At 39.4% G+C, this 26,955-nt stretch overlaps 3 protein-coding genes across 3 annotated transcripts; 2 read left to right on the top strand and 1 right to left on the bottom strand.

Annotated features, from left to right (window-relative positions):
• Positions 1-11,744: 11,744 nt before the first annotated feature.
• Positions 11,745-12,637, top strand: LOC147335028 (uncharacterized). Its single transcript, XM_086286988.1, has 3 exons — positions 11,745-11,793; positions 11,901-12,260; positions 12,432-12,637. Exons 1-3 carry the CDS (start codon positions 11,745-11,747, stop codon positions 12,623-12,625), a joined length of 603 nt encoding a protein of 200 aa, XP_086143114.1. The 3' UTR covers positions 12,626-12,637.
• A 2,761-nt stretch (positions 12,638-15,398) lies between these two features.
• LOC147335027 (uncharacterized) lies at positions 15,399-18,726 on the bottom strand. The gene is made up of 4 exons (XM_086286990.1): positions 18,562-18,726; positions 16,814-16,869; positions 16,347-16,706; positions 15,399-15,631 (listed from the first exon to the last, which is right to left on the bottom strand). Exons 1-4 carry the CDS (start codon positions 18,570-18,572, stop codon positions 15,504-15,506), a joined length of 555 nt encoding a protein of 184 aa, XP_086143116.1. The 5' UTR covers positions 18,573-18,726; the 3' UTR covers positions 15,399-15,503.
• A 3,166-nt stretch (positions 18,727-21,892) lies between these two features.
• LOC147335026 (uncharacterized) lies at positions 21,893-26,933 on the top strand. Its single transcript, XM_086287004.1, has 3 exons — positions 21,893-22,045; positions 23,635-23,921; positions 24,074-26,933. The coding sequence occupies exons 1-3, from the start codon at positions 21,955-21,957 to the stop codon at positions 24,095-24,097; spliced, it is 402 nt and encodes a 133-aa protein (XP_086143130.1). The 5' UTR covers positions 21,893-21,954; the 3' UTR covers positions 24,098-26,933.
• Positions 26,934-26,955: the final 22 nt, after the last annotated feature.

Genomic DNA, 26,955 nt, shown 5'->3' with positions numbered 1-26,955 from the left:
GGACAGGAACTTCTTGGAGAGACTCAAAAGGTTCTCAAAATGGCATACAGCAGTAAATGTAGTTGCTAGGATTCAGCAACTAGCCAAAAGAGCCAGAATACAACTAGGAAATAGAAAACTATCGAAAGAGGGTGAAAGGCTCAATAAACCATCCACTCTTGAACGCCCTATACATAAATTAGTGGTCCTAATAGAAAGTAACTAGAATGTTCCAGTGGAACTTCTTTAAAACTGTGTATGGGATGGTTAAAGTATTAGGATTGACTTGCAAGTTTATCACAATTAAGTACTGTTTGGTTCTGTAAATTCCTAGATTTATTCAAATTATTTACAGATTTCATAAATCATAGTAATTTGGTGGGAGTGTAACTGTCCCTGAGACAGTTAAAATAAAGTTGGTTATTTCATGTTTCTGTGATAGATTCATGCTTAATTTAGTTCATTTATTTACAAGATAAGATGATAAAAGTGTAACATTAATTAAAAAACATGTCTAAAATATGTGATTACAAAATATGGGTTTGTTAAATATGTAAAGTTCTGTAAAGTTTGTATGAGGTAAAGTTTGTATGAGGTAAAGTTTGTAATTGTCACATGACCAGAGTTTGGTTGAGAGCACAACCATGGCATTGTGGAGCTAGCATGGATACATGGCTACCGATGCATCTACAGCCTCAGCGTTAATGTTATTCTGCATGTGGTCCAAGAGGCGCACACGGTATGGTTTCATGTATATTGTTTGTATAATGTTGCATACGTGTTCTACACTGGTAATGAGAGGACATTTTTGTGATATCCATTTGTGGCGGAGGCGGGGCCCCGGGCGCGGCTGCAGGGGAGGAGTGGTGCAGTGGGCTCAACGGGGCGGTACGGGAGATGCTGGTAAGAACAGCTGACGGTGATTATGGACTGACGATGGTTTTTCCCTCCCCTGTTTTATAGTGAGAGGGAGAGCAGTGGCGAGAGGAAGAGAACGACACACGTCAGCTGGGAACGAGCTGTCAGTCTATGTGAAAAGCATAAACCTGTGAAACGTGTGAATAAATGTGGAACTTGGCAATAACAACCTGCGTGTGCGTGTACCTGTGCCTCGTGTATTCCACACCATTATTGTGCATTTTTTCTGTTCTGCTTGCACAAGACTGTTTATGGACACTGATATGAGAGACTGATAAGCTCAAAACATTTATGTTGTAAACTTTGTGTTTCTTCAGTTTTCACGGTGTCTGAAGACAATAAGAGTGAGAGAGAGAGAGAGAGAAATAAATTTCCGAAGACATTAGTATGATGCGTGGCCATTCTTTGTTGGACCCCTGTAGTTACAGTGGCTTCTCTCGACCCACTAGCCACCCATCGTGTGTTGACTCTCCTCCGGGACCCACCCACCCGAGGGAAGTACGCCGCCCTTAAGGAGCTGCTTCTTCGGCGCTATGCCCTCACGAACGCAGAGCGAGCCGAGAAGCTCCTCTCCCTCTCAGGCCTGGGTGGCGGTACGGCTCTCGAACTGATGGAGCACATGCTATCCTTTCTCGGACCGGACGACGGGGGATTACTCTTCGCCCACATCTTCCTTCGACAGCTGCCGGCGGCCGTGAGAGCCGGCCTCGCCAACTCTCCGCTTCTGGGCACGAAGGATTATCGCTCCCTGGCTGAGGACGCGGATCGTATTCTCCTGGCTACCCGCTGGCCTGAGGCAGTGCCTCTGGCGTCCACTACAGCAGCAGCAGTGGCCAGGGCATTTTTGTCAACGTGGGTTTCGCGTTTCGGTCCCCCCGCCGACATTACCTCAGACAGGGGCCCCCAGTTCGTTTCCGAGCTTTGGTCTGCCATGGCTGACGGCCTGGGGGTCAAGGTCCACCGCACCACTGCGTACCACCCGCAGGCCAACGGGATGTGCGAACGTTTCCACCGGTCGCTTAAGGCCACGTTCCGTGCTTCTCTCACAGATGGCAACTGGGTTGACCGCCTTCCATGGGTTTTACTGGGGTTGCGCTGCGCGGTTAAAGAAGACCTTGGGGTTTCCCCGGCTGAACTTGTCCTTGGTCAGCCCCTCCGGGTCCCCGGGGAATTCTTGCCTGAGAGCCCACCCCCGTGCTTCGCTCCCTCTGTGCTGTCTCTCCGTCCCCCAAGAGACTCGTTTTCTCTTCCTGGCCCAGTGCACCATTGTGTGCCTGACACCTTTGTTCCGAGGTCGTTGGACTCTTCGCAGTTTGTTTTTGTCAGGCATGACGCTCATAGGCCTCCGCTGCGTCCACTGTATGACGGCCCCTTTTGGGTTATTCAACCGGGCCGGAAGCATTTCCTTTTGGATTTTGGGGGTCAGCAGGAGGCTGTTTCTATTGACAGACTTAAACCAGCACATGTGCTTCTGGATGACCAGGTGGTGCCGGCTCAGGCCCCCCGCCGTGGCCGCCCGCCTTCCACTGGACTGGACAACCCTGCTTCTTCCTCTGGGAGCGCCCCCCACCTGGCGGGGCCCGAGCTATCTTCAGTTTTTCCTGACCGCCCGTGCCAGCCTGGCCCTCAGGCTCGTTTCCCCTCCACCAGCTCTCCACCTCCCCGGTTCAGCCGTTCTGGACGTTTAATTAAAGCAAGGGTTCTGGACTGGGGGATGACCCTACTGGGTGTTCGGGGGGGGGGCATGTGTGGTGGACCACTGGAGGGCTCCACTCACACCCAGTTCTCAGGAAGTGTTGTTGCTGTGTTTTGGAGGGAAAGTGTTCAGTTCTGTGGTGATGAGTAATAAACGAGCAGTGTTTATCGAGAGCTCTCGTGTCGTCTGTGTTTACCTCCACAGTAGAATAAAAACAGAACAAGCTTTATTTTATCAATTCTTCTCAGTCTATAGATTCTTTTTTTCAGTCAAAGGGACACAAATAACAGCTGCTGTCTGTTTACCTGCTGGAGTTTAGATTGAGTAATTTAAGAATGCAGCATCTTTTAGGGACCTTGTACTTGAATGTGCACACACAACAAGTCAGTAGTTAAACATGGTTAGATTATTTAAATATCAAATGATGATCAGATGAACAGACCATTACCAAAGTGGTGTCTCTGTTCCTGAAGTTTTACATCTCATAATGTTTAAATGACCGGCTTCACGGTTAATTTGTTATTTTTGAAACACATTGGAACACACTCACTCATGTGAAACACATAGTAGCTGGGATTTAAAACATTGCATTTAGTTTTTTTTAAAAGCAAACTCACTCTGCTTTTAGAAAAGGATTAACTGTGATTAGAACTGTGGTTAAAACTCTGAGGAGCAGCTAAAATCTTTCCTTCTTCAACATGTCCCTTTTGAGTTAAATGTAAACATCTAAGACCTTTGAATCTGTGGAGTAAACATGCCCTGAGAAATATGCCATTGTGTTGTGCTGCCTGTGTTTAAGATGGACACACCCTGTGCACAGGCAAGTTACCAGGATGTCCATAAATGGTCAAAAAGAAGCCTTCAACTTGTTTGTGATGTCTGTGTGTAAAATGTGCTCATTAATGCACCAGTGCCACAATTTGTTTTCCAATATGAGTCATCTCACCCCACATTAGCTCATCATGGTATGAATGCCATTTTACTTCAAATAAATGACTGACTGAGAAAAGCAGAGGGACCTTTAGTCCAATGGGAAAGAAACAACAACAACACAGATTTGTTACTGGAAGCTTTTTTTTTATTAACCTAAATAAAGTTAAACATAACACATTAAATCACTCACTTAAACAAATAAACTCAGCTTAATATACTAAACCACAGATTTATATAGATTTCATTTGGTTTTGCTATTAAGATCATACATCATGATTTTTTTAACGCGCTGATGCATACTGGTCACTGGAGTGGACAGCTACTAAAACGTACATATCTCTTTAATGCACTGGTTTCTATGGTGGAACTGCATATTAGCCTTTAGAGTGCTCTCTGCTGCCATACTCCATTGAGGTCAATTCAGTGTTCAGTTAGTGCAACTGCAAGTAAATTTCCTCGGAATCAAAGATGGCAGACAAACTGCCACCCCTCCCGACCACTGCTTGCATATCCTGTCAATCCTTCTATGCTAGAAGATACCAACAGGTAAAAAAATATATGACAATATGCAGTAACATCTGGGAAGGATATTATCTGTTTGGAGTAAGAAATTGTCAGAGGTGGGACCAAGTCATTGTTTTGCAAGTCTCAAGTAAGTCTCAAGTCTTTATCCTCAAGTCTCAAGTCAAGTCTCAAGTAATGTCAGGCAAGTCAGAGTCGAGTCTCAAGTCACTGGTGTAAAAGTCCGAGTCAAGTCACAAGTCTGAAACTTTGAATTTCAAGTCCTTTCGAGTCTTTAAAAAAAAAAACAACGAAAAAATAATGTTGCAGTTATATGCTAAATGTAAATATTAGACCATGTAATTTTAAATCTGTGTTTTTCTCAACACATGACAAAAGTGAACGTAGAAAATATACACAAATTGTGAAATTGCACCTCTTTAAAATGCAGCTCAATTAAACTTAGCTCCTAGAATAATTTTCACCGACAGTTCTGAGATAAGCTGCATGTTATTCTTGGATGCGGTTGTAGGACCAGCTTTAAAATCGCATGACAAAAATATCATACACATTAAAAAAAACTGTATCACCAACGTAGCCTGGACAACATTTGCTAGTTAGATGAAGTCAGCTATCTCATTGTAGCATATTTATATGCATATTTATAATTATACGGTTCTTGGAGTGAGTGCATACACTCATGAAGTTTAGTAACTTCAGGTCACTGCAACAAGCCCAGGTACAGTTTACCGACGGATGGGTACAGGACCTTGAAATGCACCGTGTAGAACGAAAGACCATCGTACGTATCATAAGTTTACCAGTCTCACAAATTGTCGTCATAAATACACATTCATTAACCGTTTATTAATAGGACCTTTGAGCTCAACGGTAATTAATTAGCAGTGGAAATAATTTCTGGTACCTGAAGGAAACGGTTTCCAAGGCCTAATCCGTGGATCGACTTCCTTCGAGGCGTGGACGTCTATCAGCAGAGAATGTACCTTCACCTATCAGCAGAGAATGTCCCTTAGTCTGTAACACAGTCAAATATATTCTCAAGTAATATTCAAGCATGCCATTCAGCGTGTTAGTACGAGCTCGGGAGCAGCTTGGGAGAACAAGAAAACAGAGACTGCTTTAGATTGTCTTCCCAAATTGACTCAACTTTATTCACAAGTACAACAGTTTATATAGAGGGTAAAATTCATGAGACAGCAGATTTATCAGTTTAAACCAGTACAGACCAAGATAAGGCAGCGTCTTCCTGCCCTTGGGTGAAGAAGCATCCTTTGTGTAGTGTATCAGTTCAGCTACAATTGTGATTATCTCAGCGACATATTTTCAAGGCACAAAACGAAGAGTTCTTACATTAGTGAAATCTGAAACAAACCATTTGGCCTTCAACAGGCGTCTAAAAGATTAAGAAACTAATGTAGCTGAGGGAGTGATCTCTGTGGTATTTCAACCTTGTACCAGCCTGTGATTCTCACACATCAATTCTTGGGTCAAAGAGAAAAATAACTAAAACAAAAGGGCCTTATTGAATGACAGAGTTTTCCTGCATAATGTCACTATAAAACAATATCCAGTAAATGCTACCATGGTACTAAAATACCTAACAGTACCCATCACAGAAATGTAGCAGTGACAATAATATGGTATGCTGTAATCGTACTGGGCAATTAGTGATACAAAAAACCTGTTTTATCCTGTGAATAAAAGTATATGTTTTTGTCAATGTACCATAATAACAGAAGCGAAACGCAATATTGTGTCAGGACAATTCACTATTTATGCACAATAAATAAAGGAGCATAGCGCGACAGCGCCAGACTTGCTTGTAACCTATATCACTAATTATGTTATGAAAATGACATATTAACTACTAAAAAACACTGACCTTCGTGTAAATGCTTGGAGCAGACTAACCTGTGAGCTGGAGGGTTCTGGGACGTTATATTTGGTCTTAGAATGGCTGCAATCCAGTCGCGTCTTTGTTACTTCGGAAACATGGCTGAACAATTTACAACCGATCTCTTTACCCGTCGGCTTCCCGTGGCTGTCATGCGACCGGCTATTGCAGTTAATGATACAACAGCTTCTTGACATTTTTGTGTTTCTTTTTATCGCTGTGTAACTGATTTTAATTGAAAGCCTGCGTGCGCTAGTACCGCTTGCCACGAGTTCCCAGAATCCTTTGCGGTTCTACCCGTGAATGACGTCACATTTTCAATCTCTATATAATATGCATGTTAAATTTTATATTTGGGGTAAAATATCAAGTCTTTTCAAGTAAACCGGTTCAAGTCCAATTCAAGTCCCAAGTCATTGGTGTAAAAGTCCAAGTCAAGTCACAAGTCTTAGAACATTTTTTCAAGTCAAGTCTAAAGTCATAAAATTAATGACTCGAGTCTGACTCGAGTCCAAGTCATGTGACTCGAGTCCACACCTCTGGAAATTGTTATGTCTAATATGTAGAAAACTACGATAAACCATGTGTCCAATGAAGTGGACATCATGCATTACCCACTATATTTTTTTAACATAAGTCATAAGTTGCTTCACTGTTTCTTGGGACTGTTTGGTTATAAGTAAGCATATAATTGTTACATTTAAAAGCTACTCATTTAAAATATATATTTCTGTGCAGATCAGCTATAGTTTGAGTTACTATAATAATTATTTTATCATATTTTGTAGACTTCAAATGCAGCAAAGAATAAGGCAGCGTACAGAATAGTCCAGGAAATTCCATCCAGCTCCAGTGATGATGATTTCATTGATGAGTGCAGTGATGATGAGTGGCTGCCAGAGAAGAACAGAGACATAGGAGCTACTTATGATGTAGACACAGACAGTCAGGGTACAGAAAGTGAGAATGATGAGGCCCAGGATGAAGAGGAAGGTCAGCATGATCAGGGAGCTGTGATGAGCACATGACACTTGACCATACTGAAGCCCGCAAAAATGTTTGGAAAGTCCAAAACAATGACTTTGATGGAGACGTGCCTCCTATCTAGGAGAGTGGAAATTGAATGTGGAGGGGATGGATCCCATAGATTTCTTCAGACATCTGTTTCCAGTGGATCTAATTGATAATATAACATATAACACCAACTTGTATGCTCTACAAAAAGGGAAAGAAAATTTGCCAGTAACAGGAGAAGAGATGCAGGTTTTTAGGGATCAACCTGATCATGGGGTACATTCGGTATCCTAGGGCACGAATGTACTGGTCTAGTGAGGACGGTCTTCGTCTTGGAATAGTTGCAAGTGCCATGTCTGTAAACAGATATGAGCAAATCTTGAGATACCTGCACTTTGTAGATAACTTGACTTACCAGCCAGCAAACACAAACAGGCTCTTCAAAATAAGACCAATTCTATGTGCTCTTAAGGAGACATTCAAGGCAGCAGCAGACCCTGATGAATTTCAGTCAGTAGATGAGCAGATAATTCCTTTCAAAGGCCTACTGTCAAGGGAGTTCAACTTTTTTTTCATGTCTTGAGAAGAATAAAAACACTTAAGAAAAAAATCTTGACCAAGTCTTTCATAATTCATGCATCAGAGGGTTAAATAAATAATTTCACATTTTGAGCAAAAAGTCATCACTTTGTTTGTAATGAAATGTATTTTCAAGATAATTGTATCTGTGTTTTTGTGATGTGATGAGCACTTGTGTTTTGGTTTGTTTATGTAACCATGGAGATTATTCAGAGGTTTGTCTCATACTGATTCGTCCAAGCTAAGATAATCATTATATTTACCTGTCAGTCAAGTATCCTGGCCCAACCCAAGCCTCTCAGAGACTGTTGTTAAAGAGATGTTAGAGATACTGAAGAGAACCTGTCAATAATCGAAAACTACACAACTGTGACATCTGAGCTCCATTTTCATGTTTCAGTTTCCATAATGAAACTAAAATGTGGTTCTTGACCATAAAAATGTTCAGATAGTAAACAATAAATTGAATTCTGTTAAGGCTACATTCCACTTTATTTACAGGCAGGCTAAATGTCTAAATTATAAAATTTAAGCAATAACATATAACTTTGTATCAGTTAAAAACTACTTTCTTTCATTGTTAAATTCAAGGTCATTTAGTTTAAAATGAATTGTTGGTTGCTGAAAGTTGTTTACATAGTCACACATAGTTACATAGAGTGTAGTTGCCTCTTAAAAAACTGCATTTGTCATTACCCAGGGGTTTGGGCTTGAATTCCTTTAAAACTGCCTATAATAATTACTTTTATTTATTTTCTAGGTTCTCTATATTTTATGTTGTCTGTGTATTCAGTTCTTGTGATAAGGTAGTTCTGTAGTAATTGTAACAATAGTTGTTACAATAGCTGTTAGAATTTTGTCCTTTTGTCTCTTTCTCTTGATTGTCTGCATCTGTGTTATGTGTAAAAATAGTCCCGTCATTCCCTCACTCTGTCATAGCATCTGTTGACCCTACTTTGTGTGTGTTCCTTGTTATTACTTCCGAAGATTTGTTAATTTGTTAATTTCCTGGGTGTGTGGTTTGCTGGCCTTTTGGTAGTCTTCACTGACGGACATCGGCCAAAATAAAGCCTTGTGTTAACAGAGTTTACCTCTAACCCTACATTTGGGTTCATTAACATCCAGTTTGCTGCAGCCTGTTCGAAGACAAGTTCACAGATGACTACTGACCTCACCTGAAGAGACTATTAGACTAAATCATATGAAACACGATGAAGGACAAATAGTGCTTGTGGCAAGCAGGTTGACAAAGAATAGAACAAAAGCCCACAAACATCCAAAAGAAAACTGGAGGCTGGAGAACTATTCCTGAACACCTAAAATAAATTATTTGTGTTTCACATTTAATATTTCTTGTGGCGAAATGTAAAGGAATGAGGAGTGGCTCAAGACTTTTGCACAGTGCTGTACTATAAGGTATGGCTCTCTCTTTTAGTAAATGTTATGTCAATAAACTAAATGTAGTAAAACTAGACATTGAAATATCAGCGCATGTATATAGAAGATTTAGATTATAGATGGGATGCAGTGATGTCATCTACCACATGATCATCTTAGCTATAAATCAGTGACTTTTGACTCATTGTGGTCACCTTGTTAACTGCAAATAGATCAAGCAGGTATAATCAGGGAAATTTATTATAACATTTCTGTCATCATAATGTCAGATTTTATCACTTCTCGTATGTTGATGCAACAGCTGTCTTAATTCAAACTATAATGATGATCAGATGAAAAGTCTGCTTTTTTTCCCATGTTATCTTATCTGGGCCTACAGCCCAGTGCTAATTCAGGTTTTTCAACATTTTTTTCATTCTTCTTTTGGCAAAGACCACATAACCTGTGAGCTGTAGCCAAAAGTGAAAGTTTAAAGAGAAATGAAGTCAAGTTTGAACAAGTAGTGAGGTGATGATTGGCTGATCAGCAAACCGGAGGCAGATCACTCCGCCTACTGTGAGGCAATATAAAAGCAGGAGTCAGAGTAAACTGCAACACTGGAAGGACTTGTTAAAGATAATAAACAGTTTGCAAATGAAAGAAGAGGAGAACACTGCTGTATGTATTATATATTTTAATGTATTTTTTTCTTCTTTTCTTTTCTGGCAGCACGGTGGCACGGTGGTTAGCACTGTTTCCGCACAGCAAGAAGGTCCTGAGTTCAATTCCAACATCAGGCCGGGGTCTTTCTGTGTGGAGTTTGCATGTTCTCCCCGTGTTTGCGTGGGTTCTCTCCGGGTACTCCGGCTTCCTCCCACCGTCCAAAGACATGCATCTTGTGGGGATAGGTTGATTGGATAATCCAAATTGTCACTAGGTATGAATGTGAGTGTGAATGGTTGTCTGTCCCTGTGTGTTGGCCCTGCGACAGACTGGCGACCTGTCCAGGGTGTACCCTGCCTCTCGCCCTATGACAGCTGGGATAGGCTCCAGCGCCCCCCCGCGACCCTGAAAAAGGATAAGCGGAAGCGAATGGATGGATGGACGTATTTTTTTCTCCTTCTGGTCTGTTTTTATGTTTATTTGTATCAATTAGCCATACAACATAAACCTGAATGCATGCAATGCCAGTGTGTCATATTTGAAACATACAGTGTTTTGTGAGTTTTTGAGACTTCCACATCATCTGTGTATTTTTCCCCCCTGAGAAATCTAAATATTTGCACAATATATTTTTAAGCAATTAAAAAAATGTCAGATGCAGCAAATATGATACAAATTAAAAGCCAAAAATGAAAATTACAATTTCTATTTTTTCTTTAATGTTTTTGTTTGTTTGTTTGTTTGTTTTTTCCACTATGGTTCATTAAAATCTTGAACCAGAAATTTCTGGCGATTATTTCATGGTTGACGTTTTACATGGTTAGACAATCATTTTCTCAAGCAGTGAGGTATGAAAGGTTAATTTATCATCACTTTGATTTGAATACAAAAACATACACAATCAGGCAGTCGGACTTTTAAAAACTTTAAATTCAATTCCCAAGCGTAGGAAGGACTAGGGAAGAGTAAAAAAAAAGAGGATTGAGAGGCGTGGGATTTTTGCAGCTTGGCAAACCTTACCACGTTGTAGGCTAGCCAAGAAATATATTATTTCAATTTTTTTTCACTGTTGGAGGTGTTCCAACAGGATAAACAGCAGCCACTAAAAGAGCAGCACAATTAATATAGACACACAGAGGCAGACTTCAAACTCCCAGAACAAAAACTGCAGAAAGCTGCAGGAGTCAGTGTGTGTCAAAATATGTCAAATGTTACAAACACTGCCATAGCCAATTTTGAAAAATCTTTTTAATAAATTCTGAAAGTTTGTCTGGGTACAAATTCTGGAAATGGCTAAAAGTTTGCTAAAAAGCGTCAATTTCACGGTGATTGAACATGCTGCAAATGTAAACTTTAAAGATAAAATATTGTCACTGTGTGAAAATTATTCTTATTCTATTCAAATTTCAGGTGGATATTGTGAACCTGCTAAGAAGAGCACATTAAAATATAAAATATGCATCTCTGTTGTCATAAGATGGTCTTATCTAACAGGTCCGACCTTATGCTTAACTAAAATATAAGTAATTAGTAAAAACAAACATAGCAAGGTAAAGGGCAGAGCCAGTTAACTTTATAATATCCTCATCCACCTAATAAGAAAAGTATGTGGCTGCTTGACACAAGCTATCCATGCCAAATAAAAGTTAACAAAATTCTGATTAACTGGTAAGGTTTGACTAATTAATACAAAGAGTCTAGTTATAAAATAACCAATATCCAAAAAACATTTGTTCTACATTAACTGCTGCTTTTTTTTAAAACAATGGTTGGTGGCTTATTGTGCTGTAAGCTAGTAATCAATATAGTATACTGTAGTGTAGTAATTACTTATAGAAAAGCTATTTATATGTTAACTTGCGTTCAATTCCCCTTTTGTATCTTAATGTGACAGGAAAAACATTTTGTCAGCCCTGAAAACTTTAAAATGTGAAATATTTTCAGAATAAATTAAAGTGCCGGTTTTTCTTCTGGTTGCTTCCATTGCAGTGGTTGTAGTTCATGTAGTTTTGGTCAGTCAGTGTAAAAATCAGGATCATGAACAGGATCAGATGTTGTAATGACTGAATGAAGTCAGACTGTAGATTTTCCTTCTTCTAGCTGTACTGACTGACCTTTGACCTCATGTGTTGATGACTCTTCACCTCTGTCTCCTCTCACAGGGAGAAGATGATCTGCAGGATCCTGCTGCTCATCATCCTCACCTCATGTGTCTCTGGTTAGTTTACAGCTTCACTTTATGAACTCCAAATAAAGCTCAACAACAGATTTGTTCCAGTTCTCAGTGTGTCTGCTCCTCTCTTTCCCTCTCTGTCTCCTCAACAGGATCATTTGTAGTCAATGTGACACAGACCTGCTATCAGGCAGAGGAGAACCACAACATCACACTGAAGTGGACGTTCACCACCAAACCTGACAGATCCTGGACCTACATCTTCATCCTCTGTAACCTGATAACTGAGGATAAACTCTCAGTCGTGTATCAGGTTCATGAAGGTGTTGAGGTGTCAGAGTCTCAGGATGAAAAGTTTTCAGGACGAGTCCAGAGTGACAAAGACGCCCTCAGAGAAGGACGAATCAGACTTCAACTGTCCAGACTCAGGACTGATGACTCGGGTCTGTACCTGTGTGAGGTGAACACTGATTATGGCTTCAGTGTTGGAAGATGTCGACTAAACGTGACTGGTGAGATTATGCAGTAAAACATTTATATCATGTTTAGCAGTACTTTGCATAAATAGAAATGCTCTGTTTGTGCTTTACAAATTTGTTGTGAAATGAATTCTAATATTTGTTCTTTAAAAAAACAAACAAAAAAACCCTTAAATGAATCAAACTTGTTTGGTCTCTCTGCAGCAGTGCCGGATTGTCCTGAATGTGAGAGAAAACCGGAGACATCAAACACAGAAATTCAACAATTCACAGGTGTCTACTGTGGACTGTCAGCAGTTGTGCTACTTTTCTGCTGCTTTTCTTTCATTTACTATCTGCATAGAAAACAGAATTTTTACTCAAAGCTCAGTGATGCATGTCAGTCAGTTTCCAGATGATCAGTAGAAACAGTCTGAGTGTTTAATAAGACATGTTTTACTTTAAGTGCTCTTTGCAAGTGTTACATGTAAGGCCAGAAATCGAAAAATTTCCAAGTCAGTTTTTTTTTTTAAATGACATTAAAAATGTCATGGCCATGAGATACAAGCTCTGATGTATTTCAGTATACAAACCTTCAAAGTTGTATTTTGCACAGGTGATATTAAACTGTCAATGGTGAGACATCCCTTTTCCCAGAGTTGAACATCATAAAGGTAAGACTCGTATAAGCTAAAAAACTGCAATGATTCAATGAAATCTGTTTAACATCCTGATGGATGTACTCATGTAGGTTCAAGCTGATAAAAACTGCATTTTAGTTGTTATATAACAGAGAGTGCATTAGGACACATGCTGGTCTGAGAATAAGTGTCATGATACACAATAATGGACATCAAATGGAAGTTTTTTATCCTCTGTTTTTTGTTTGTTTGTTTAAGACACATCATCATATTGTCACTCATCAGACAGATGATGAAATGTGCACTGTGTTCACTTTACGGTAATCATGCAGGGAAACACCTCTACCTCACGCAGCACGTGCAGATATAAATTCAGTGTTTAATGTTTTTACTGTTGTAATGTTGAAAGGATTCAGATTAATCATGTTAACAATGATGACGATCTGACGTGTTGTAAACTGTCATGGAGTTGTGTGTAGCAAAGGACATTATACTTAATATTATGTACATATCATGTAACCAACAGACATCTCTACAGGTTCACTTATATCTGTGTTAAATTTAGAGTTAAACACAGCTGGTAGAGCTCCTGTGGCTCTCAGTCCAATGTACAAAAATGTCTGTCCCAAAATCTCTTGAAGTAAAGGTTTAATGACTTATTTTGTAAAAAGAAGTCAGACTGTTTGTGTTTCATTTATTGTTTCCTCCATATAATACAAAAAACACAGAAAGCCGTAAGGGCTGCTACTTGCTGCAGTCCAACATAAAGAAATGGTTCTCCCTTTAAGTTTTTCCTCTAGCTGATCAGAGGCCACTGTTTGGTGAAGGGCATCAACATGTGTAACATAAATGTATATGGAATTGGTTTACACTGAAAATGAAGCTGTAGAATATCTGGATTTCAGCTAATAATGTTTGTTTTAATACATAATAGATTTATATATAGTACACGGAGGGAACCTACGCAATCACAGAGAGAACATGCAAACTCCACACAGAAAGACCCCGGCCTGATGGTGGAATTGAACTCGGGACCTTCCTACTGTGCGGCAACAGTGCTGTGTTCTCTCCGGGTACTCCGGCTTCCTCCCACCGGCCAAAGACATGAAGCTTGTGGGGATAGGTTAACTGGATAATCCAAATTGCCACTAGGTGTGAATGTGCGAGTGAATGTGAGTGTGAATGGTTGTCTGTCCCTGTGTGTTGGCCCTGTGACAGACTGGCGACCTGTCCAGGGTGTACCCCGCCTTTCGCCCTATGACAGCTGGAATAGGCTCCAGCGCCCCCCGCGACCCTGAAAAGGAGAAGCGGAAGCGAATGGATGGATGGATTTATATATAGTACACATATTAGGAAAAAAAAGACCTTGCCAGGAACATGGAGCCTGCAGCTATCAAATCAGTCATGGTCTGTGTCCACTTCGAATCTATAGACCTGAGTCATCAGTCCTGAGTCTGGACAGTTGAAGTCTGATTCGTCCTTCTCTGAGGGCGTCTTTGTCACTCTGGACTCGTCCTGAAAAAGTTTTCATCCTGACACCTCAGCACATTCAAAACATGAAACAAGACTTAGTCTTTAGGACCAGTTTTGAGGCCACAGAGTATGAAGATGTAGATCCAGGATCTGTCTGGTTTGGCTGTGAAGTTACCTCTTCTTTTGTTTCTTCTTTTGTTTCAGCCAATAGCTCTCTGAGAATCGCCTTGTTCCAGCAAAAAATAATTATATTTTATGTTTGCCAAACTCTGCTATCTTTGGAAATTTTTGTAGATTCAACTTAAGTAATGGGGACAGGTGTGTTTTGTCTTGTAGCAGACTGCCATATACAAATTTCCTAAATAATTTAAAATGAGTTCTTTTGCAGTCTGTTATCCATAGATATAGCAGTGGTTCATCCCTTGAGTTAGGTGAACCTGAACTGTCCTAAAAAATTGTAAATTTATTGATGCATAATATTTTTGTGTATTTTTTCTTTCTCTTTCTTCATATATTTTTATTTTTTATTGAGAAAATTGTTTATTGTTATTTTCATAACGCTTTTGGTCCATCAGCTGTCTGAGAGAAAAGTAAACTCTCTTATATAAATAGCATGCCTAAATATGTTAAATAAGCAGAAAGACCAAGCTTTGAAGAATGAAGCAATTAAGTGGTTAAAAACTCTTGTTACATTATGAAGCTCTAAACTGAAAACTTTGACAGTTGCAGAAAAACATGGAAATAAATTGGCAGAGACTGAATTTGGCATTGACACAGTAAACAAGTCATCTTTATATTAGTTAAATAATAATGTGCGTGTTCACTGAGAAGCTAATGCTGAAAGCTGAGTTAGAAGTTGGAACAAATCTGGGACTCAATAAGCATACAGAGAGGAGAAAGTTAGTGAAAGAAGTGCAGTGAATTTTTGAATATACAAAAGCTTAAACAAAGATATTTTTGGTTTTAATCTAACATGAAGAAAATAATCTATGCTATACTTATATATATATATATATATATATATATATATATATATATATATATATATATATATTATAATATTTCATTATGTTTTTGGGTTTTTTTGTCAGAAAACATTCAGATTGAAAGTAGCAACATAAAACATAGGAGATGAAGTAGTTCATTTTAAAAGAGGACTTTCTATCTTATGTTTTCTAAAAGACTACACAAGACCCTGAACGGCAATAATGATCAAAAATATCATGCCACTAACTATTAAAAGTGCACTCTCTAAAACTCCCAGAACAATTTTAATTTGATCCCAGTAGTTCTTATTTCGACTTTCAGCACCTGCAAGAAGAAAAAACAGATGAACTTAGAATCCTCTTTATCAAAACCTTCCCATATCACAGCCTCGCACTTCCGGCCTTCTTGGTCTACGTTGGCCGGGTCCTCCGAAGGATGCAGCCTATGAATTGGCAAATAGCTGTTATGTCCCTCTGAGTTACTGATTCTGTCACTAGTCTATAAGTTAGTTTATTAGCCGGAGCCAACCAACCACATAATGTAATGCTCTGTACTGACAGAAGATGGTGCTACTACTACTGAATTACTTATTTCTTAAATTCAGCTTAACAGACAGTGTTACATCTATCTCATTTTTTGAGAGCATGGCTGAATGATGTAAATTATCCTTTATATTTGTAGTGTTTCATGTCCTCTTTAACAGAGAGAATAACACAAGGGGATACGATGGAGGAAAACACTCAGGTGGCTTCTTAAACTCCATAAATACAAATACCAAGAATAACTAAAATATAACTATAACTAGAGTTTAAAAATAAAGTTAAATAAAGAAACTACAAACAAATAAAATTAAGAAGCAAATAGAAAACCCTTAATTTGGAACTATTTTTCAGCCATGACTAGACTCATAAACAACTGTAGAGTAAATTTTACAGGACATAAACAAATTAAAAAATCAGACAAATAAAAGAAATCTCCACATACTGCTCAGTGTGAAACTGATAATTATCCTTTAAAAAAGGTGAAATAAATAACTTACCAGAAACACTGACTCTGCATCTGGCAGAACTGAACCTGTAATCAGTGTTGACCTCACACAGGTACAGACCTGAGTCATCAGTCCTGAGTCTGGACAGCTGAAGTCTGATTCGTCCTTCTCTGAGGGCGTCTTTGTCACTCTGGACTCGTCCTGAAAACTTTTTATCCCGAGACTCTGACAACTCAACACCATGAATGACACGATACAGGACAAAGTGTTCATTGCGAGCAATAAGGCAACAAATGATGTTGAGAGTTTTGGTGGATCTGTCAGGTTTGGTGGTGAACGTCCACTCCAGTGTGATGTTGTGGTTCTCCTCTGCCTGATAGCAGGTCTGTGTCACATTGACTACAAAGGATCCTGTTGAGGAGACAGAGAGGGAAAGAGAGGAGCAGACACACTGAGAACTGGAACAAATCTGTTGTTAAGCTTTATTTGGAGTTCATAAAGTGAAGCTGTAAACTAACCAGAGACACATGAGGTGAGGATGATGAGCAGCAGGATCCTGCAGATCATCTTCTCCCTGTGAGAGGAGACAGAGGTGAAGAGTCATCAACACATGAGGTCAAAGGTCAGTCAGTACAGCAAGAAGAAGGAAAATCTACAGTCTGACTTCATTCAGTCATTACAACATCTGATCCTGTTCATGATCCTGATTTTTACAGTGAAAGCTCTTCTTCTGATGCTGGTTGCCTTCTGTTTTCTGTCAGGATGATCCCACACTGCTTCAACAAGTTTGAGATCCTCTGGAGAGGTCAAGCCATGACTGACTGTGTGAAATGTATGCATTTCTACCGAGCTGTACTTTTAAGGCTAAAGAAGCTGCCAGTCTGATTTTTTTCCAGATTTTATTTCATAGTGTACAAAATCTGAACGTATCTGAATCGGCATTCATAATTGCATCAATTTTGACTGGCTGAAATACATCCCCAAACTAGGACTCGACATTTACAAACGATTTATAGATGACTGTAGAGACTCGCTGTTGTACCACTCTCCTTACCTCTTCTTTATATACAGATCATGAATTGAACTAAATGTTTTAAATTTGGTATAATAACTCTATAAGACCTATTGCTACTGCATCCCATTTCTTGTGAAGCAGGGGAAGTGAGTTCATTCAAAGAGTGGCTGGGCTCTCCCTCAAAGATATGGGGAGGTCAGTAATTCAAGAGGGACTCAGAGTAGAGTTGCTAATCCTACACATTGAAAGGAGACAGTTGAGGTAGTTTGGGCATCTAATTAGGATGCCTCCTGGACGCTTCTAAGGTTTCTAGGTGAAGTGTTTCGGCATTTCCTACCACTAAGAGGCTCCGGGGCAGACCCATGGCTTATTGCTGACATTAGGCTTAGGAACAGCTCGGTGTCCCCATGGATGAGCACAAAGATTGTTGGGCTGACGGAGGTCTGGGTTTCCCCGCATAGAGTTTTGGGCCCACAACATGAACACAGATAGCAGTAAAGGGTGGATGCATGGATGAATGTGTAAGTTAGTGTACCCCGAGACTGTTCTACCTGTTACAGTTTCTTAAGAAATTATTCTTGCTAAATGTCTCAGTTAGATCTGGTAATGTCTCCAATATTCTGACAAATTTCAGTCTGGGAAGTTCCCATCAATATTATGAAAGCAGCAAAAACATCTAAGTTTCTTTTTTTCTTCCTTTTATTTTTTTAATGACTGTGATACTTAATTTGGGCCCTGTGGCAAATAATAACTGGATAAATAGATAAATAGTCCAGTTTATTATACTGGAATTAGATGAGTTAGTGAGCTTTTACTGTGAATGAGAAAGAACCCAGGTATTGTCTCATTTAGGGCTTATTGCTCTCTGCTGCAAATATTAAACACTCAGTGCTGTCTGCGTTAAGCTGCAGAAAATAATTTGCCATCCAGCCATTAATTGCCTTAAGACAATCCATTAGAATGGATAGTTTATCCAGTTCACAAGGTTTAAAGTGCTACATACAGATAATAGGAAAATAATTTAAAACTACTACTAATAAGGTGTAATGACAAGATCTATAATAAGAATAACAAAGGTCTTAAAACAGATCCTTGCAGAACACCACATGAAAATTCAGTTACATCTGACCAAAGGTTTTCCACTGAGAGAAAGTAAGGTTCCCTGCCAAGAAATCCCTACTATAAATCTGCTGTTCTTTTTTTGCACTTAAAAATATAAATACTAACATAAACAACTGGAGAGATACATACTCCTGCTGCATCCTCTTCTTTGAGTTGGTATCTGTTTCCAAAAACAACCTCCAGCTCTGTTATGCATCTTCAGTCCGCCCAAACTGCCCAAAGACACCAAGTTGATATGCAGTGTTACTTTTTATGCTGTATACATAAACAAGTAGCTGGCTGCTCACAGATAGGCATTTTGGCATCAGTCTCTGTGGTTTCATTTTTAACATAGAGTGAACACTATGTTATCATCTCTGCACATTCAGCAGTTTACCAACAGGTAAGGATGTGGATTTTTTTTTTAATGAGGTTAGGATAAGTTAATGCATTACACTAGAAATGCATGAACTCTTCTGGTTCACCTTTGTAAAGGGATTGATTTACAGGTGAGTTTACTGCAATGATATTTTCATAATCTATAACTCAGACTACATCTCGATTTCAAATGTCAGCATTTATTTTTCCATCTTCAACTTACAGAAAAAAATGTCAAGTATTGTTCACAATCCTTTCAGATACTTTAAATAATTCAGGTGAAATGAGGTTTAAACTGTTTGTGTTTCATGTCTGTACAGTTAGTAACAGTTCTGTAATAGTTTAAGTGCACAATAAGAAATGCAATATTGTTCATTTGGGTTCCTTTAGGTCTTCAGAGCTTCTAGAAACACTTCTACAAAGAAGCTGCAGTTTACATTCTACCATAGTCAGAGTCTCCATCTGTTTATCTTTAGAAATTACATTTGGATCAACACAGATGATTTGAGTGTGTATAGATCCTGAAGCACTTTAAATAATCTGTAGCCAAAGTATATCCGTGTTTAATTGAGTTGCTATTACAAAAGAAAAGAAAAATATATCACTGAAGATTAAATGTGTGAAGGAAATCTGCACTTTTTTGTGTGTTAGCACCAATTTCTGACAGCAAGTAGGCTGTGAATTAGAGATATCAAATTATTCTTATCTCCCTAAATACAGAAATGTGTTCAGTATACACAGCTATCACGCCCTCTGGTCATGACTTATTAACTGGGAGGACGAGAAACTCCTTCTAGTTTCAACTACCTTTACTTGATACAGAACGAACTGTATTCATGTTTAAACTGTCATTATTACCCATATTCATGTTATCTATGCAGTAAACTGAAGCATCGCTTCCTTTTCCTGAGAGTTCATAACACATTATAAAAACTTTACACCTACAATTTACTTGTAATCAGCAAGAAAACATGGTGCAGATAAGGTACACATAACAGAGAACTCTCCAGACTCTCAGCTTTAATTGTGACAGTTCTTTCTTCATTTCCTCAACAAGGAGGTTTGTTGTCAAACGGATTTCAAACATCAAAAAGGCAGAGGAGGAGGAGACCATTAACATCAGTTTGGACAGTCGGATCCAAACAGATATCTCTCTCATCAATGGGATTTGTTTTTACCAGTTGGATAAAATTTTATATAAAATGATAAAAGGTGTTGAGGACTCCCTACACACAGTCTGCAGGATGGGTTCAGTGTGACAGAGACACTCTGGGGGGAAGAAGAGTCAGACTTCGTCTGCCCGGAGTCACAGCTCAAGTCTCTGGAAAATATCCACTCCTTAAACCATTAACAACCAAGTGGTCGAGCACATAAGACATTTCCCATTGCTTTTTTCTTGGTGGAGTAGTTAAAGGGTTAAGCTAACTGTCTGCACTCATAAATAAAGATTTACCAGAGAGAGAAGACCATAATAAAATCATCTGTCTATGCCATTATCTGCGATGAGTCAGAAGGGAAAAAACTACTAGGTGAAACTGTGCACCCTAAAGCCTGAGATTATACTTCACAGCTCTCACAAGTATTTGTTGACTTTAGTGCAGGACAATGTCACAGTTTTGTTTTATATTATCTGTGATGGTGTATAGGAATTTCTTTTACTTATGTATTAATCACATTATTTTATTGTATGATACCTTGGTGCCACTGGATTCTAACATGTCTCACACTCATGCAGTTAGACAGATGGTGGGGGTCTAGTAAGGATGTTGGGGGGAAGCAGACAGCTCCACAGGAAGAATCTTTTCTCTCTTTGAGGACTCTGTGAGGTAGCAAGGGAGTGTGAACCTTAAGGTGTGAAACAGCTGTGTACTGTCTTTTGTTCCTGGAGAAGGTTTTTAACTGAGAGCCATGCTAGGCTCAGGGAGACTCTGCTGACCGTCTGCCCCGCGGTCATGTAGGCTCTCCACAAGCTTGGTTTGTCTGTTCTTTGTTTTTGATTAAAGAATGTTAGCTACCGCTCACCGCTCGTCTGCAGGCTTTATTTAAAGGGAAACTTCCACAACAATGGCTAACTAAGACAGAGCACATCCTGCACAGCTCACTAGCAACCGAGAGATAGGAAATCATTCACCCCCACACCTACAACCATTTATGGATTAGCAGTGGCTCTAACATTGAAAGAACACTCATGCAAGCATAGGAATAGAGAGGTTAGATTAGATTAGATAAAACTTTATTAATCCCTTGGGTGGGTTCCTCTGGGAAATTCGGTTCCCAAATAGCACGGCACCAACAGAAGTTACAGAATGTGAGCAGAAATATACTATATATACACATATATAAATCCAGGACATATATAAATACAGAGAATACAAAAGGGATAAATAGGAATAAGAATACAAAGGAATTGCACATTTCAAATATTGAACTCTATTGCACTGTTGGATATTAACAAAAAGTATTGCACAAAAGGTAATTGCACAGTGAAGTGAAGAGGCACTACAGCTTAGTTGTTCCCCCCTCCTTTGTCCTCCTGTTTCCCCTCTCTCTCCCCTCCAGATGGCGTGTGGGACAAAGGAGTTTTTAAGTCTGTTGGTTCTTGTCTTTGGGAGAAGCAACCTGTCACTGAACAGACTCCTCTGGAATAGCATGCAAAGGCTGCATGGAAATGCAACACTGCTAACTATTGAAGCACAACAAGTCAAAAATATTCAACAAAGAATTAAATACCACGAATTAAAGATAGGCAGTTTATCAAATTTATTAGATTTTTCTTTTGTTTAACCAATTTTAAACTTTCTTTCTTCTTGGAATGATTCATCTGATATCAAATAAAAGTTCTGAAATATCTTAAAACAGGCGCAAAACACGAACATCAAGGCATCAAGCTGTTTGCCTGAATTTGAGCAAAGTAAGACCACTTCTTGCATGTGTAGCCCTGACAATGCTGTTTGTTAACATAAAGTATCCAGTGCTTCTGACTCTCTTTAGTCTCTGTACAGCTCTTCAGACTGTGGCATTGTAAAGAAACCACGGCAGACCCAATGACGTTTTCGTGCTTTTCAGCATCTTTACTGACTTTCTTTCATCAGCGGTTGTCATTTCCACACGGCTGGAGCACAAACACCAACAGCAACAATAACCAGGACCCAGTGCAGACTTTTTATGTCGGTGAGGCATGATTGCAGATGCCGTGCAGTTGCATCCACCTCCCCTGCAGCAGCAGCGCAGACCACGCCCCACCACAGGCATAAAAGTATGTTTGACGTTATTTTGATAAGTGGTGTAAACTGACATTGTGAACTGCTAAACAGCACGTTTTAAAATAAGAAAAAGATTAAAGATTAAAAAGCAGAGAAGCTGACCAGTTTCTGTAACTCCCTCTGTTTTACTGCTTTTATCATTTTCATTTGACTATTACAGCCACGTCATGATAGTGGTATGGCAATTCAGTGCTGTTTTGCATTTTAATTTTTGCTGAAGGAGAATTCAGGACAGGTGATTTACACAGCAGGTGCCAGGACAGCTGACCTGGTTGAGTCAGCAGTCTGTGCACTGCAGGCTAACACCCATCTGTGTAGCGGCCTGGGTTGAAGTCTTTCAAAGTGTTTAATGTCTGTGGAAAACAACATTATACTGACACTGATAACTCTGTGTCCAACTGTGAAAGATTTACTGCATTACATGAAAGTGTGACATTACGGTTTTGCTGAAGTTTTATAGGAATTTGTTTTAGATTATGTATCAGTGCTTTATCTCCACTTATTGTATACTGTCTCTTTCAATCCTGCAGTGCAACACTAGTATGGAATCAGCATCAATTCAGCTAAACCCTAGAAATTTGTTTAAGTAAAATACCCCATGCTGTGCAGTTATGCTGCAAAAGATGTAGGCTGCTGGGGATTCCCGTGATGCATTGAGTATTTCTTCTTCAGTCACCTTTCTCACTCAGTATGTGTTAATAGACCTCTCTGCACTGAATCATATCTGTTATTAATCTCTGTCTCTCTTCCACAGCATGTCTTTATCCTGTCTTCCTTCTCTCACCCCAACCAGTCGCAGCAGATGGCCCCGCCCCTCCCTGAGCCTGGTTCTGCTGGAGATTTCTTCCTGTTAAAAGGGAGTTTTTCCTTCCTACTGTCGCCAAAGTGCTTGCTCATAGGGGGTCATATGATTGTTGGGTTTTTCTCTGTATGTATTATTGTACGATCTACTGTACAATATAAAGCGCCTTGAGGCGACTGTTCTTGTGATTTGGCGGCATTTAAATAAAACAACTTGAATTGAATTGAATTATTCCAGTTATGATTGGATGCGACAGTGTGACTCAATGTCCAGTTGTATCCCTGAGAGTGTACCGGAGGAGGTTGTGTTTCTGAAACAGAAGGTCCACAAATGAAAAATGTCTGTTTTGTGAAAGTGAAGTATGATCTAAAAAGTGTCAAGTATCCGAATGATGACTAATAACCATAGCTGGCAACTCAGTCCAGTTTTTTTTTTTTTTTTCATTGCATTGACTAAATTACAAAAAATTGCTTATATCTATTTTAACACTGCAGGATTGTTTCTTGTTTCCCTCAGTAACACTACATTTAGTAGGAAATTAGAAGAGTTTATTTTTAATTCTGTCATGCTGACAGAATGACATTAAATGACAGTAGAACATCCTTCAACATAATGAATGAAACAGCAAACAGATCAATAGAAAATACTGTTTTTCCACATGAAATCACACATTACTTAAAGCAAATTATGCTGTACTTAAAATTACAGTATAATCATATCAGATTTGTTCCAGTTCTCAGTGTGTCTGCTCCTCTCTTTCCCTCTCTGTCTCCTCAACAGGATCATTTGTAGTCAATGTGACACAGACCTGCTATCAGGCAGAGGAGAACCACAACATCACACTGGAGTGGACGTTCACCACCAGACCTGATGGATCCACAAACTCTGTTTCCATCAGGTGTCAACACAAGACTAATTTTAAAACCTTTGGCTTCTATCATGTGTCCAATGGTGTTGAGGTGTCAGCATCTTCAACTGTCCAGACTCAGGACGATGACTCGGGTCTGTACCTGTGTGAGGTACTGATCATGGTGCTGGTTATGAGAGCTGTCGCCTCAGCATCACAGGTAAATTACTAAGGAGTATTTGTATTATTTTCTTTTTTTCTTCTTTAAATATAATTTCATCACTGAGGATAATAAGGGCATTACTGCTTTTCATAACAGATGCATAATATATATTTTAATGGCAACACATGTCTCTGTGTTTTTTACAACAGCAGCTGATCAACGTCAGAGACTGACACTGTCAAGCATGAGCTTGTACGTTGGTCTGGGGCTGGGAGTAGCTGCTGTAGTTTCTGTGATTATTGGAAAGGAGAAAAAGCCACAAAACCCAGCAGGGAGTGCCTTAGAGACACAACCCATCAGGACTAAGGAGACTTTTTCTGAAGGACCCGCTTCCTATGAGGACACATCATTTCAGATGTACTTATAGACATGAACCTCTCTCCCAATAACATCTGTTTGAAATGTCAGACAGCAGTTTATGATCTAAAACAGAAAACTGTAGTTTTTCTGTTTCATTATGTTTGTGCCACACTTGGTTTGACTGTTACATAACTAATAATAATAATGATGGATTGCATTTATATATTCGAGAACCTCAAAGCGCTGTACAATGCCACTATTCATTCACTCTCACATTCACACACTGGTGGAGGCAAGCTACAGTTGTAGCCACAGCTGCCCCAACTACAGCTGTTTCCTCCGATGTGTAAAGAATGAAACAATGATCAAACATTTACTGTTTTATTATAAATTTCATTACATCTTTGACGTTCTCATTTAACCCCCATATTACTGTTTTAAGTAATGTTAATTTTAAACTTGTTTTGAGAGATCAAGGAATTCTTGCATGTCCTAACTGACATGGATATGGTTTGGTTAGTGTTGCTTTTTTATTTTGTTTGATATTTATTGTGTTGTTTAGGGTGTTTTACTGAAGCAGTTTGCAATAAGTTCCATAAAATAATAATAAGTTATTATTAATACTACTACTACTAATAATAATAATAATATATTTGATTGGATACAGTGAAGTGGTGAGCTTATAGCACCATCATCTGGCCAAGAGGGTGAATTTCACTTAGTTCCATAAGTGGAGGAAAATACTTATTTTCATGGATATTTTTCTTTCCCTATAAAACAAATCTATCCATGCCTAAATCATTTTGATGAAATTCTTGTTGCTGTTATGCTCCTCCTCCATAATGCATAAAGAACTGTATGTTATATCTTCATGCAGGAACAACGTCTCATATTGACCTCAGAATCTGTTTCCAGACATGATTTGTGTCCTGCAGGCAGCGTCTTGAAATCTGAGTGTGGTTCAAAGTTTAGACTGGATTTAAAACAAGAAGAAAGCATCGGGCATGAGATATGAAATTCCTCCAGTTCACGAACTCCAGGGCCCTGTTTCAGGAAGCCGGTTTAGAAAACTCAGAGTGAAAAACGATACTCAGGGTTGAGTAACCCCGAACTGTCCAACTCGGAATATTCGGTTTCAGAAAGGCTGATAACAAGTAGTTCAATCAACGCGGAGTTGCTTTAACCCCAAGTGAAGCGCGCGGACGAGGATACATAAAGCCCTGATAAGCGGAGCACAGATTAAGCGAGTCACCATGGAGACGGAGGGAAAGAAGGCGCGGTCAATGTATTTCACAGCGCTTGAGGCCAAAATTCTGATGGCAGCATATGCCGATAACATGCAAATTCCGCGGAAAAAAGTAACACAGCCACAGCTGCAAAAGAAAGGGAGCATGCATGGCAAAACATAGCTGACAGAGTCAATGCGTGAGTGTTAATTTAAACATTGATCGAGGGATTTCCACCCATTTAACGCGTTATTTTATCATATGTTATTTTATTTGTTATTTTATACATTTTATTTTGTGACGTGATGTGAGTGTAGGTGCAACCCAACAGGCCCCAAACGTTCCTGGCAGCAAGTAAAAATGAAATATAAAAATATAGTCCAAACAGGTGAGGTGTAATTGTATTATGAGCCATAGTGCTTGGTCTGTTTGTCCTATGTAAATCAATTGCAGTTAGAGGCTACATTAATTTTCTTTCTGTAAGCACTTATTGAAATTATCTGAGCACATTACAAGTACATATTTGCTTACTCTGTATGCTCAAATGTGACCCGTTATAGCCAACAGAAAAAAAGCGGAGGCCCGAAAAACAGGTGGGGGTCCTCCACCACCACCACTCACAGAGGCTGAGCAGTTGGCCCTCAGCCAAAACAGTGGGCGCCCTGTGGCCGAAGGCATCTCTGCGGGGACATCCTCTGAGTCAATAACCCCGCAAGACACAAGTGCCGACATAAGGGGTAAATTCAAAATAATACATGATGTGCATACATCCTTTCTTCACAGTCACCTTTGCAGTGCCACTCATTCATCTGATAAACTCTTTACCATAATGGATTATTTTGTAGTGAAGTTATTTTCCGACTGATTTTGCCTTCCCTCAGCCTTGGTTGTCTTTGAGAGCATAATGACAATGAAGTGTAAGGTGATTGGTATGTTTGTTAATTGCCATTTGGTCCCTTGTAAGTTATAAGTGACCTGTATAAACCTCATATTCTATCAGTTGATGGTGGTGGTGTACTGCATCTGGTGCAGCCTCCTGTTGAGCCAGACCAACATGCAGTTGTGAGTAATACTCCACAGATTATATGAGTTTACAGTAGAACAGCAATGTTGTTTATTTCTTTACTGCAGGAAAATAATGAAGAAACATTGACAGCTGTTACAGAGGAGGAAGCAACAGAGACACTTTATGAGGTTTACATCTTTTAATACTTTGTGTACAGGAAACACAGGCGACCAATAAAGCCAGTTGAACAAAAAATCTGTTTATTCTTCTTTCAACATGTTGAGGTGATGGGTCAAAAGAAATGATTGTGACATATGGTGTCTCTGACTGCTCTTCCATCTTGTATGTCCGTGGGAGGGTCAGGATGTTCATGGTTTGGATCACTGCTGATGTTTGGTTCAGAAGGACAGTGTTCTCCTCTAATTGTGGCAATGTTGTGAAGAATCACACATGCCACAATAATGTCACATGCCCTTTCTGGGGTGACCCTGAGTCTTTG

This window comes from Aulonocara sp. 'chitande type north' Nkhata Bay, linkage group LG3, assembly GCF_057382095.1.
Source record: "Aulonocara sp. 'chitande type north' Nkhata Bay isolate Kocher_YH1m ecotype deep benthic linkage group LG3, A_spYH_male_GT1.1, whole genome shotgun sequence".
Classification (NCBI taxonomy): Eukaryota; Metazoa; Chordata; class Actinopteri; order Cichliformes; family Cichlidae; genus Aulonocara; species Aulonocara sp. 'chitande type north' Nkhata Bay.
This window is presented reverse-complemented; position numbering and strand designations above follow the sequence as displayed.

Excerpts from the sequence above, each read along its gene's own strand:
- LOC147335027 (XM_086286990.1), bottom strand. Across the intron at positions 16,707-16,813 it reads CCTCACCTCATGTGTCTCTG|GATCCTTTGTAGTCAATGTG; the intron begins GTTAGTTTACAG and ends TCTCCTCAACAG. Across the intron at positions 15,632-16,346 it reads ATGCAGAGTCAGTGTTTCTG|GTGCTGAAAGTCGAAATAAG; the intron begins GTAAGTTATTTA and ends TTCTTCTTGCAG.
- LOC147335028 (XM_086286988.1), top strand. The coding sequence starts at position 11,745 with ATGATCTGCAGGATCCTGCTGCTCATCATCCTCACCTCATGTGTCTCT. Across the intron at positions 11,794-11,900 it reads CCTCACCTCATGTGTCTCTG|GATCATTTGTAGTCAATGTG; the intron begins GTTAGTTTACAG and ends TCTCCTCAACAG. Across the intron at positions 12,261-12,431 it reads ATGTCGACTAAACGTGACTG|CAGTGCCGGATTGTCCTGAA; the intron begins GTGAGATTATGC and ends GTCTCTCTGCAG.
- LOC147335026 (XM_086287004.1), top strand. The coding sequence starts at position 21,955 with ATGTCGGTGAGGCATGATTGCAGATGCCGTGCAGTTGCATCCACCTCC. Across the intron at positions 22,046-23,634 it reads GCCCCACCACAGGCATAAAA|GATCATTTGTAGTCAATGTG; the intron begins GTATGTTTGACG and ends TCTCCTCAACAG. Across the intron at positions 23,922-24,073 it reads CTGTCGCCTCAGCATCACAG|CAGCTGATCAACGTCAGAGA; the intron begins GTAAATTACTAA and ends TTTTTACAACAG.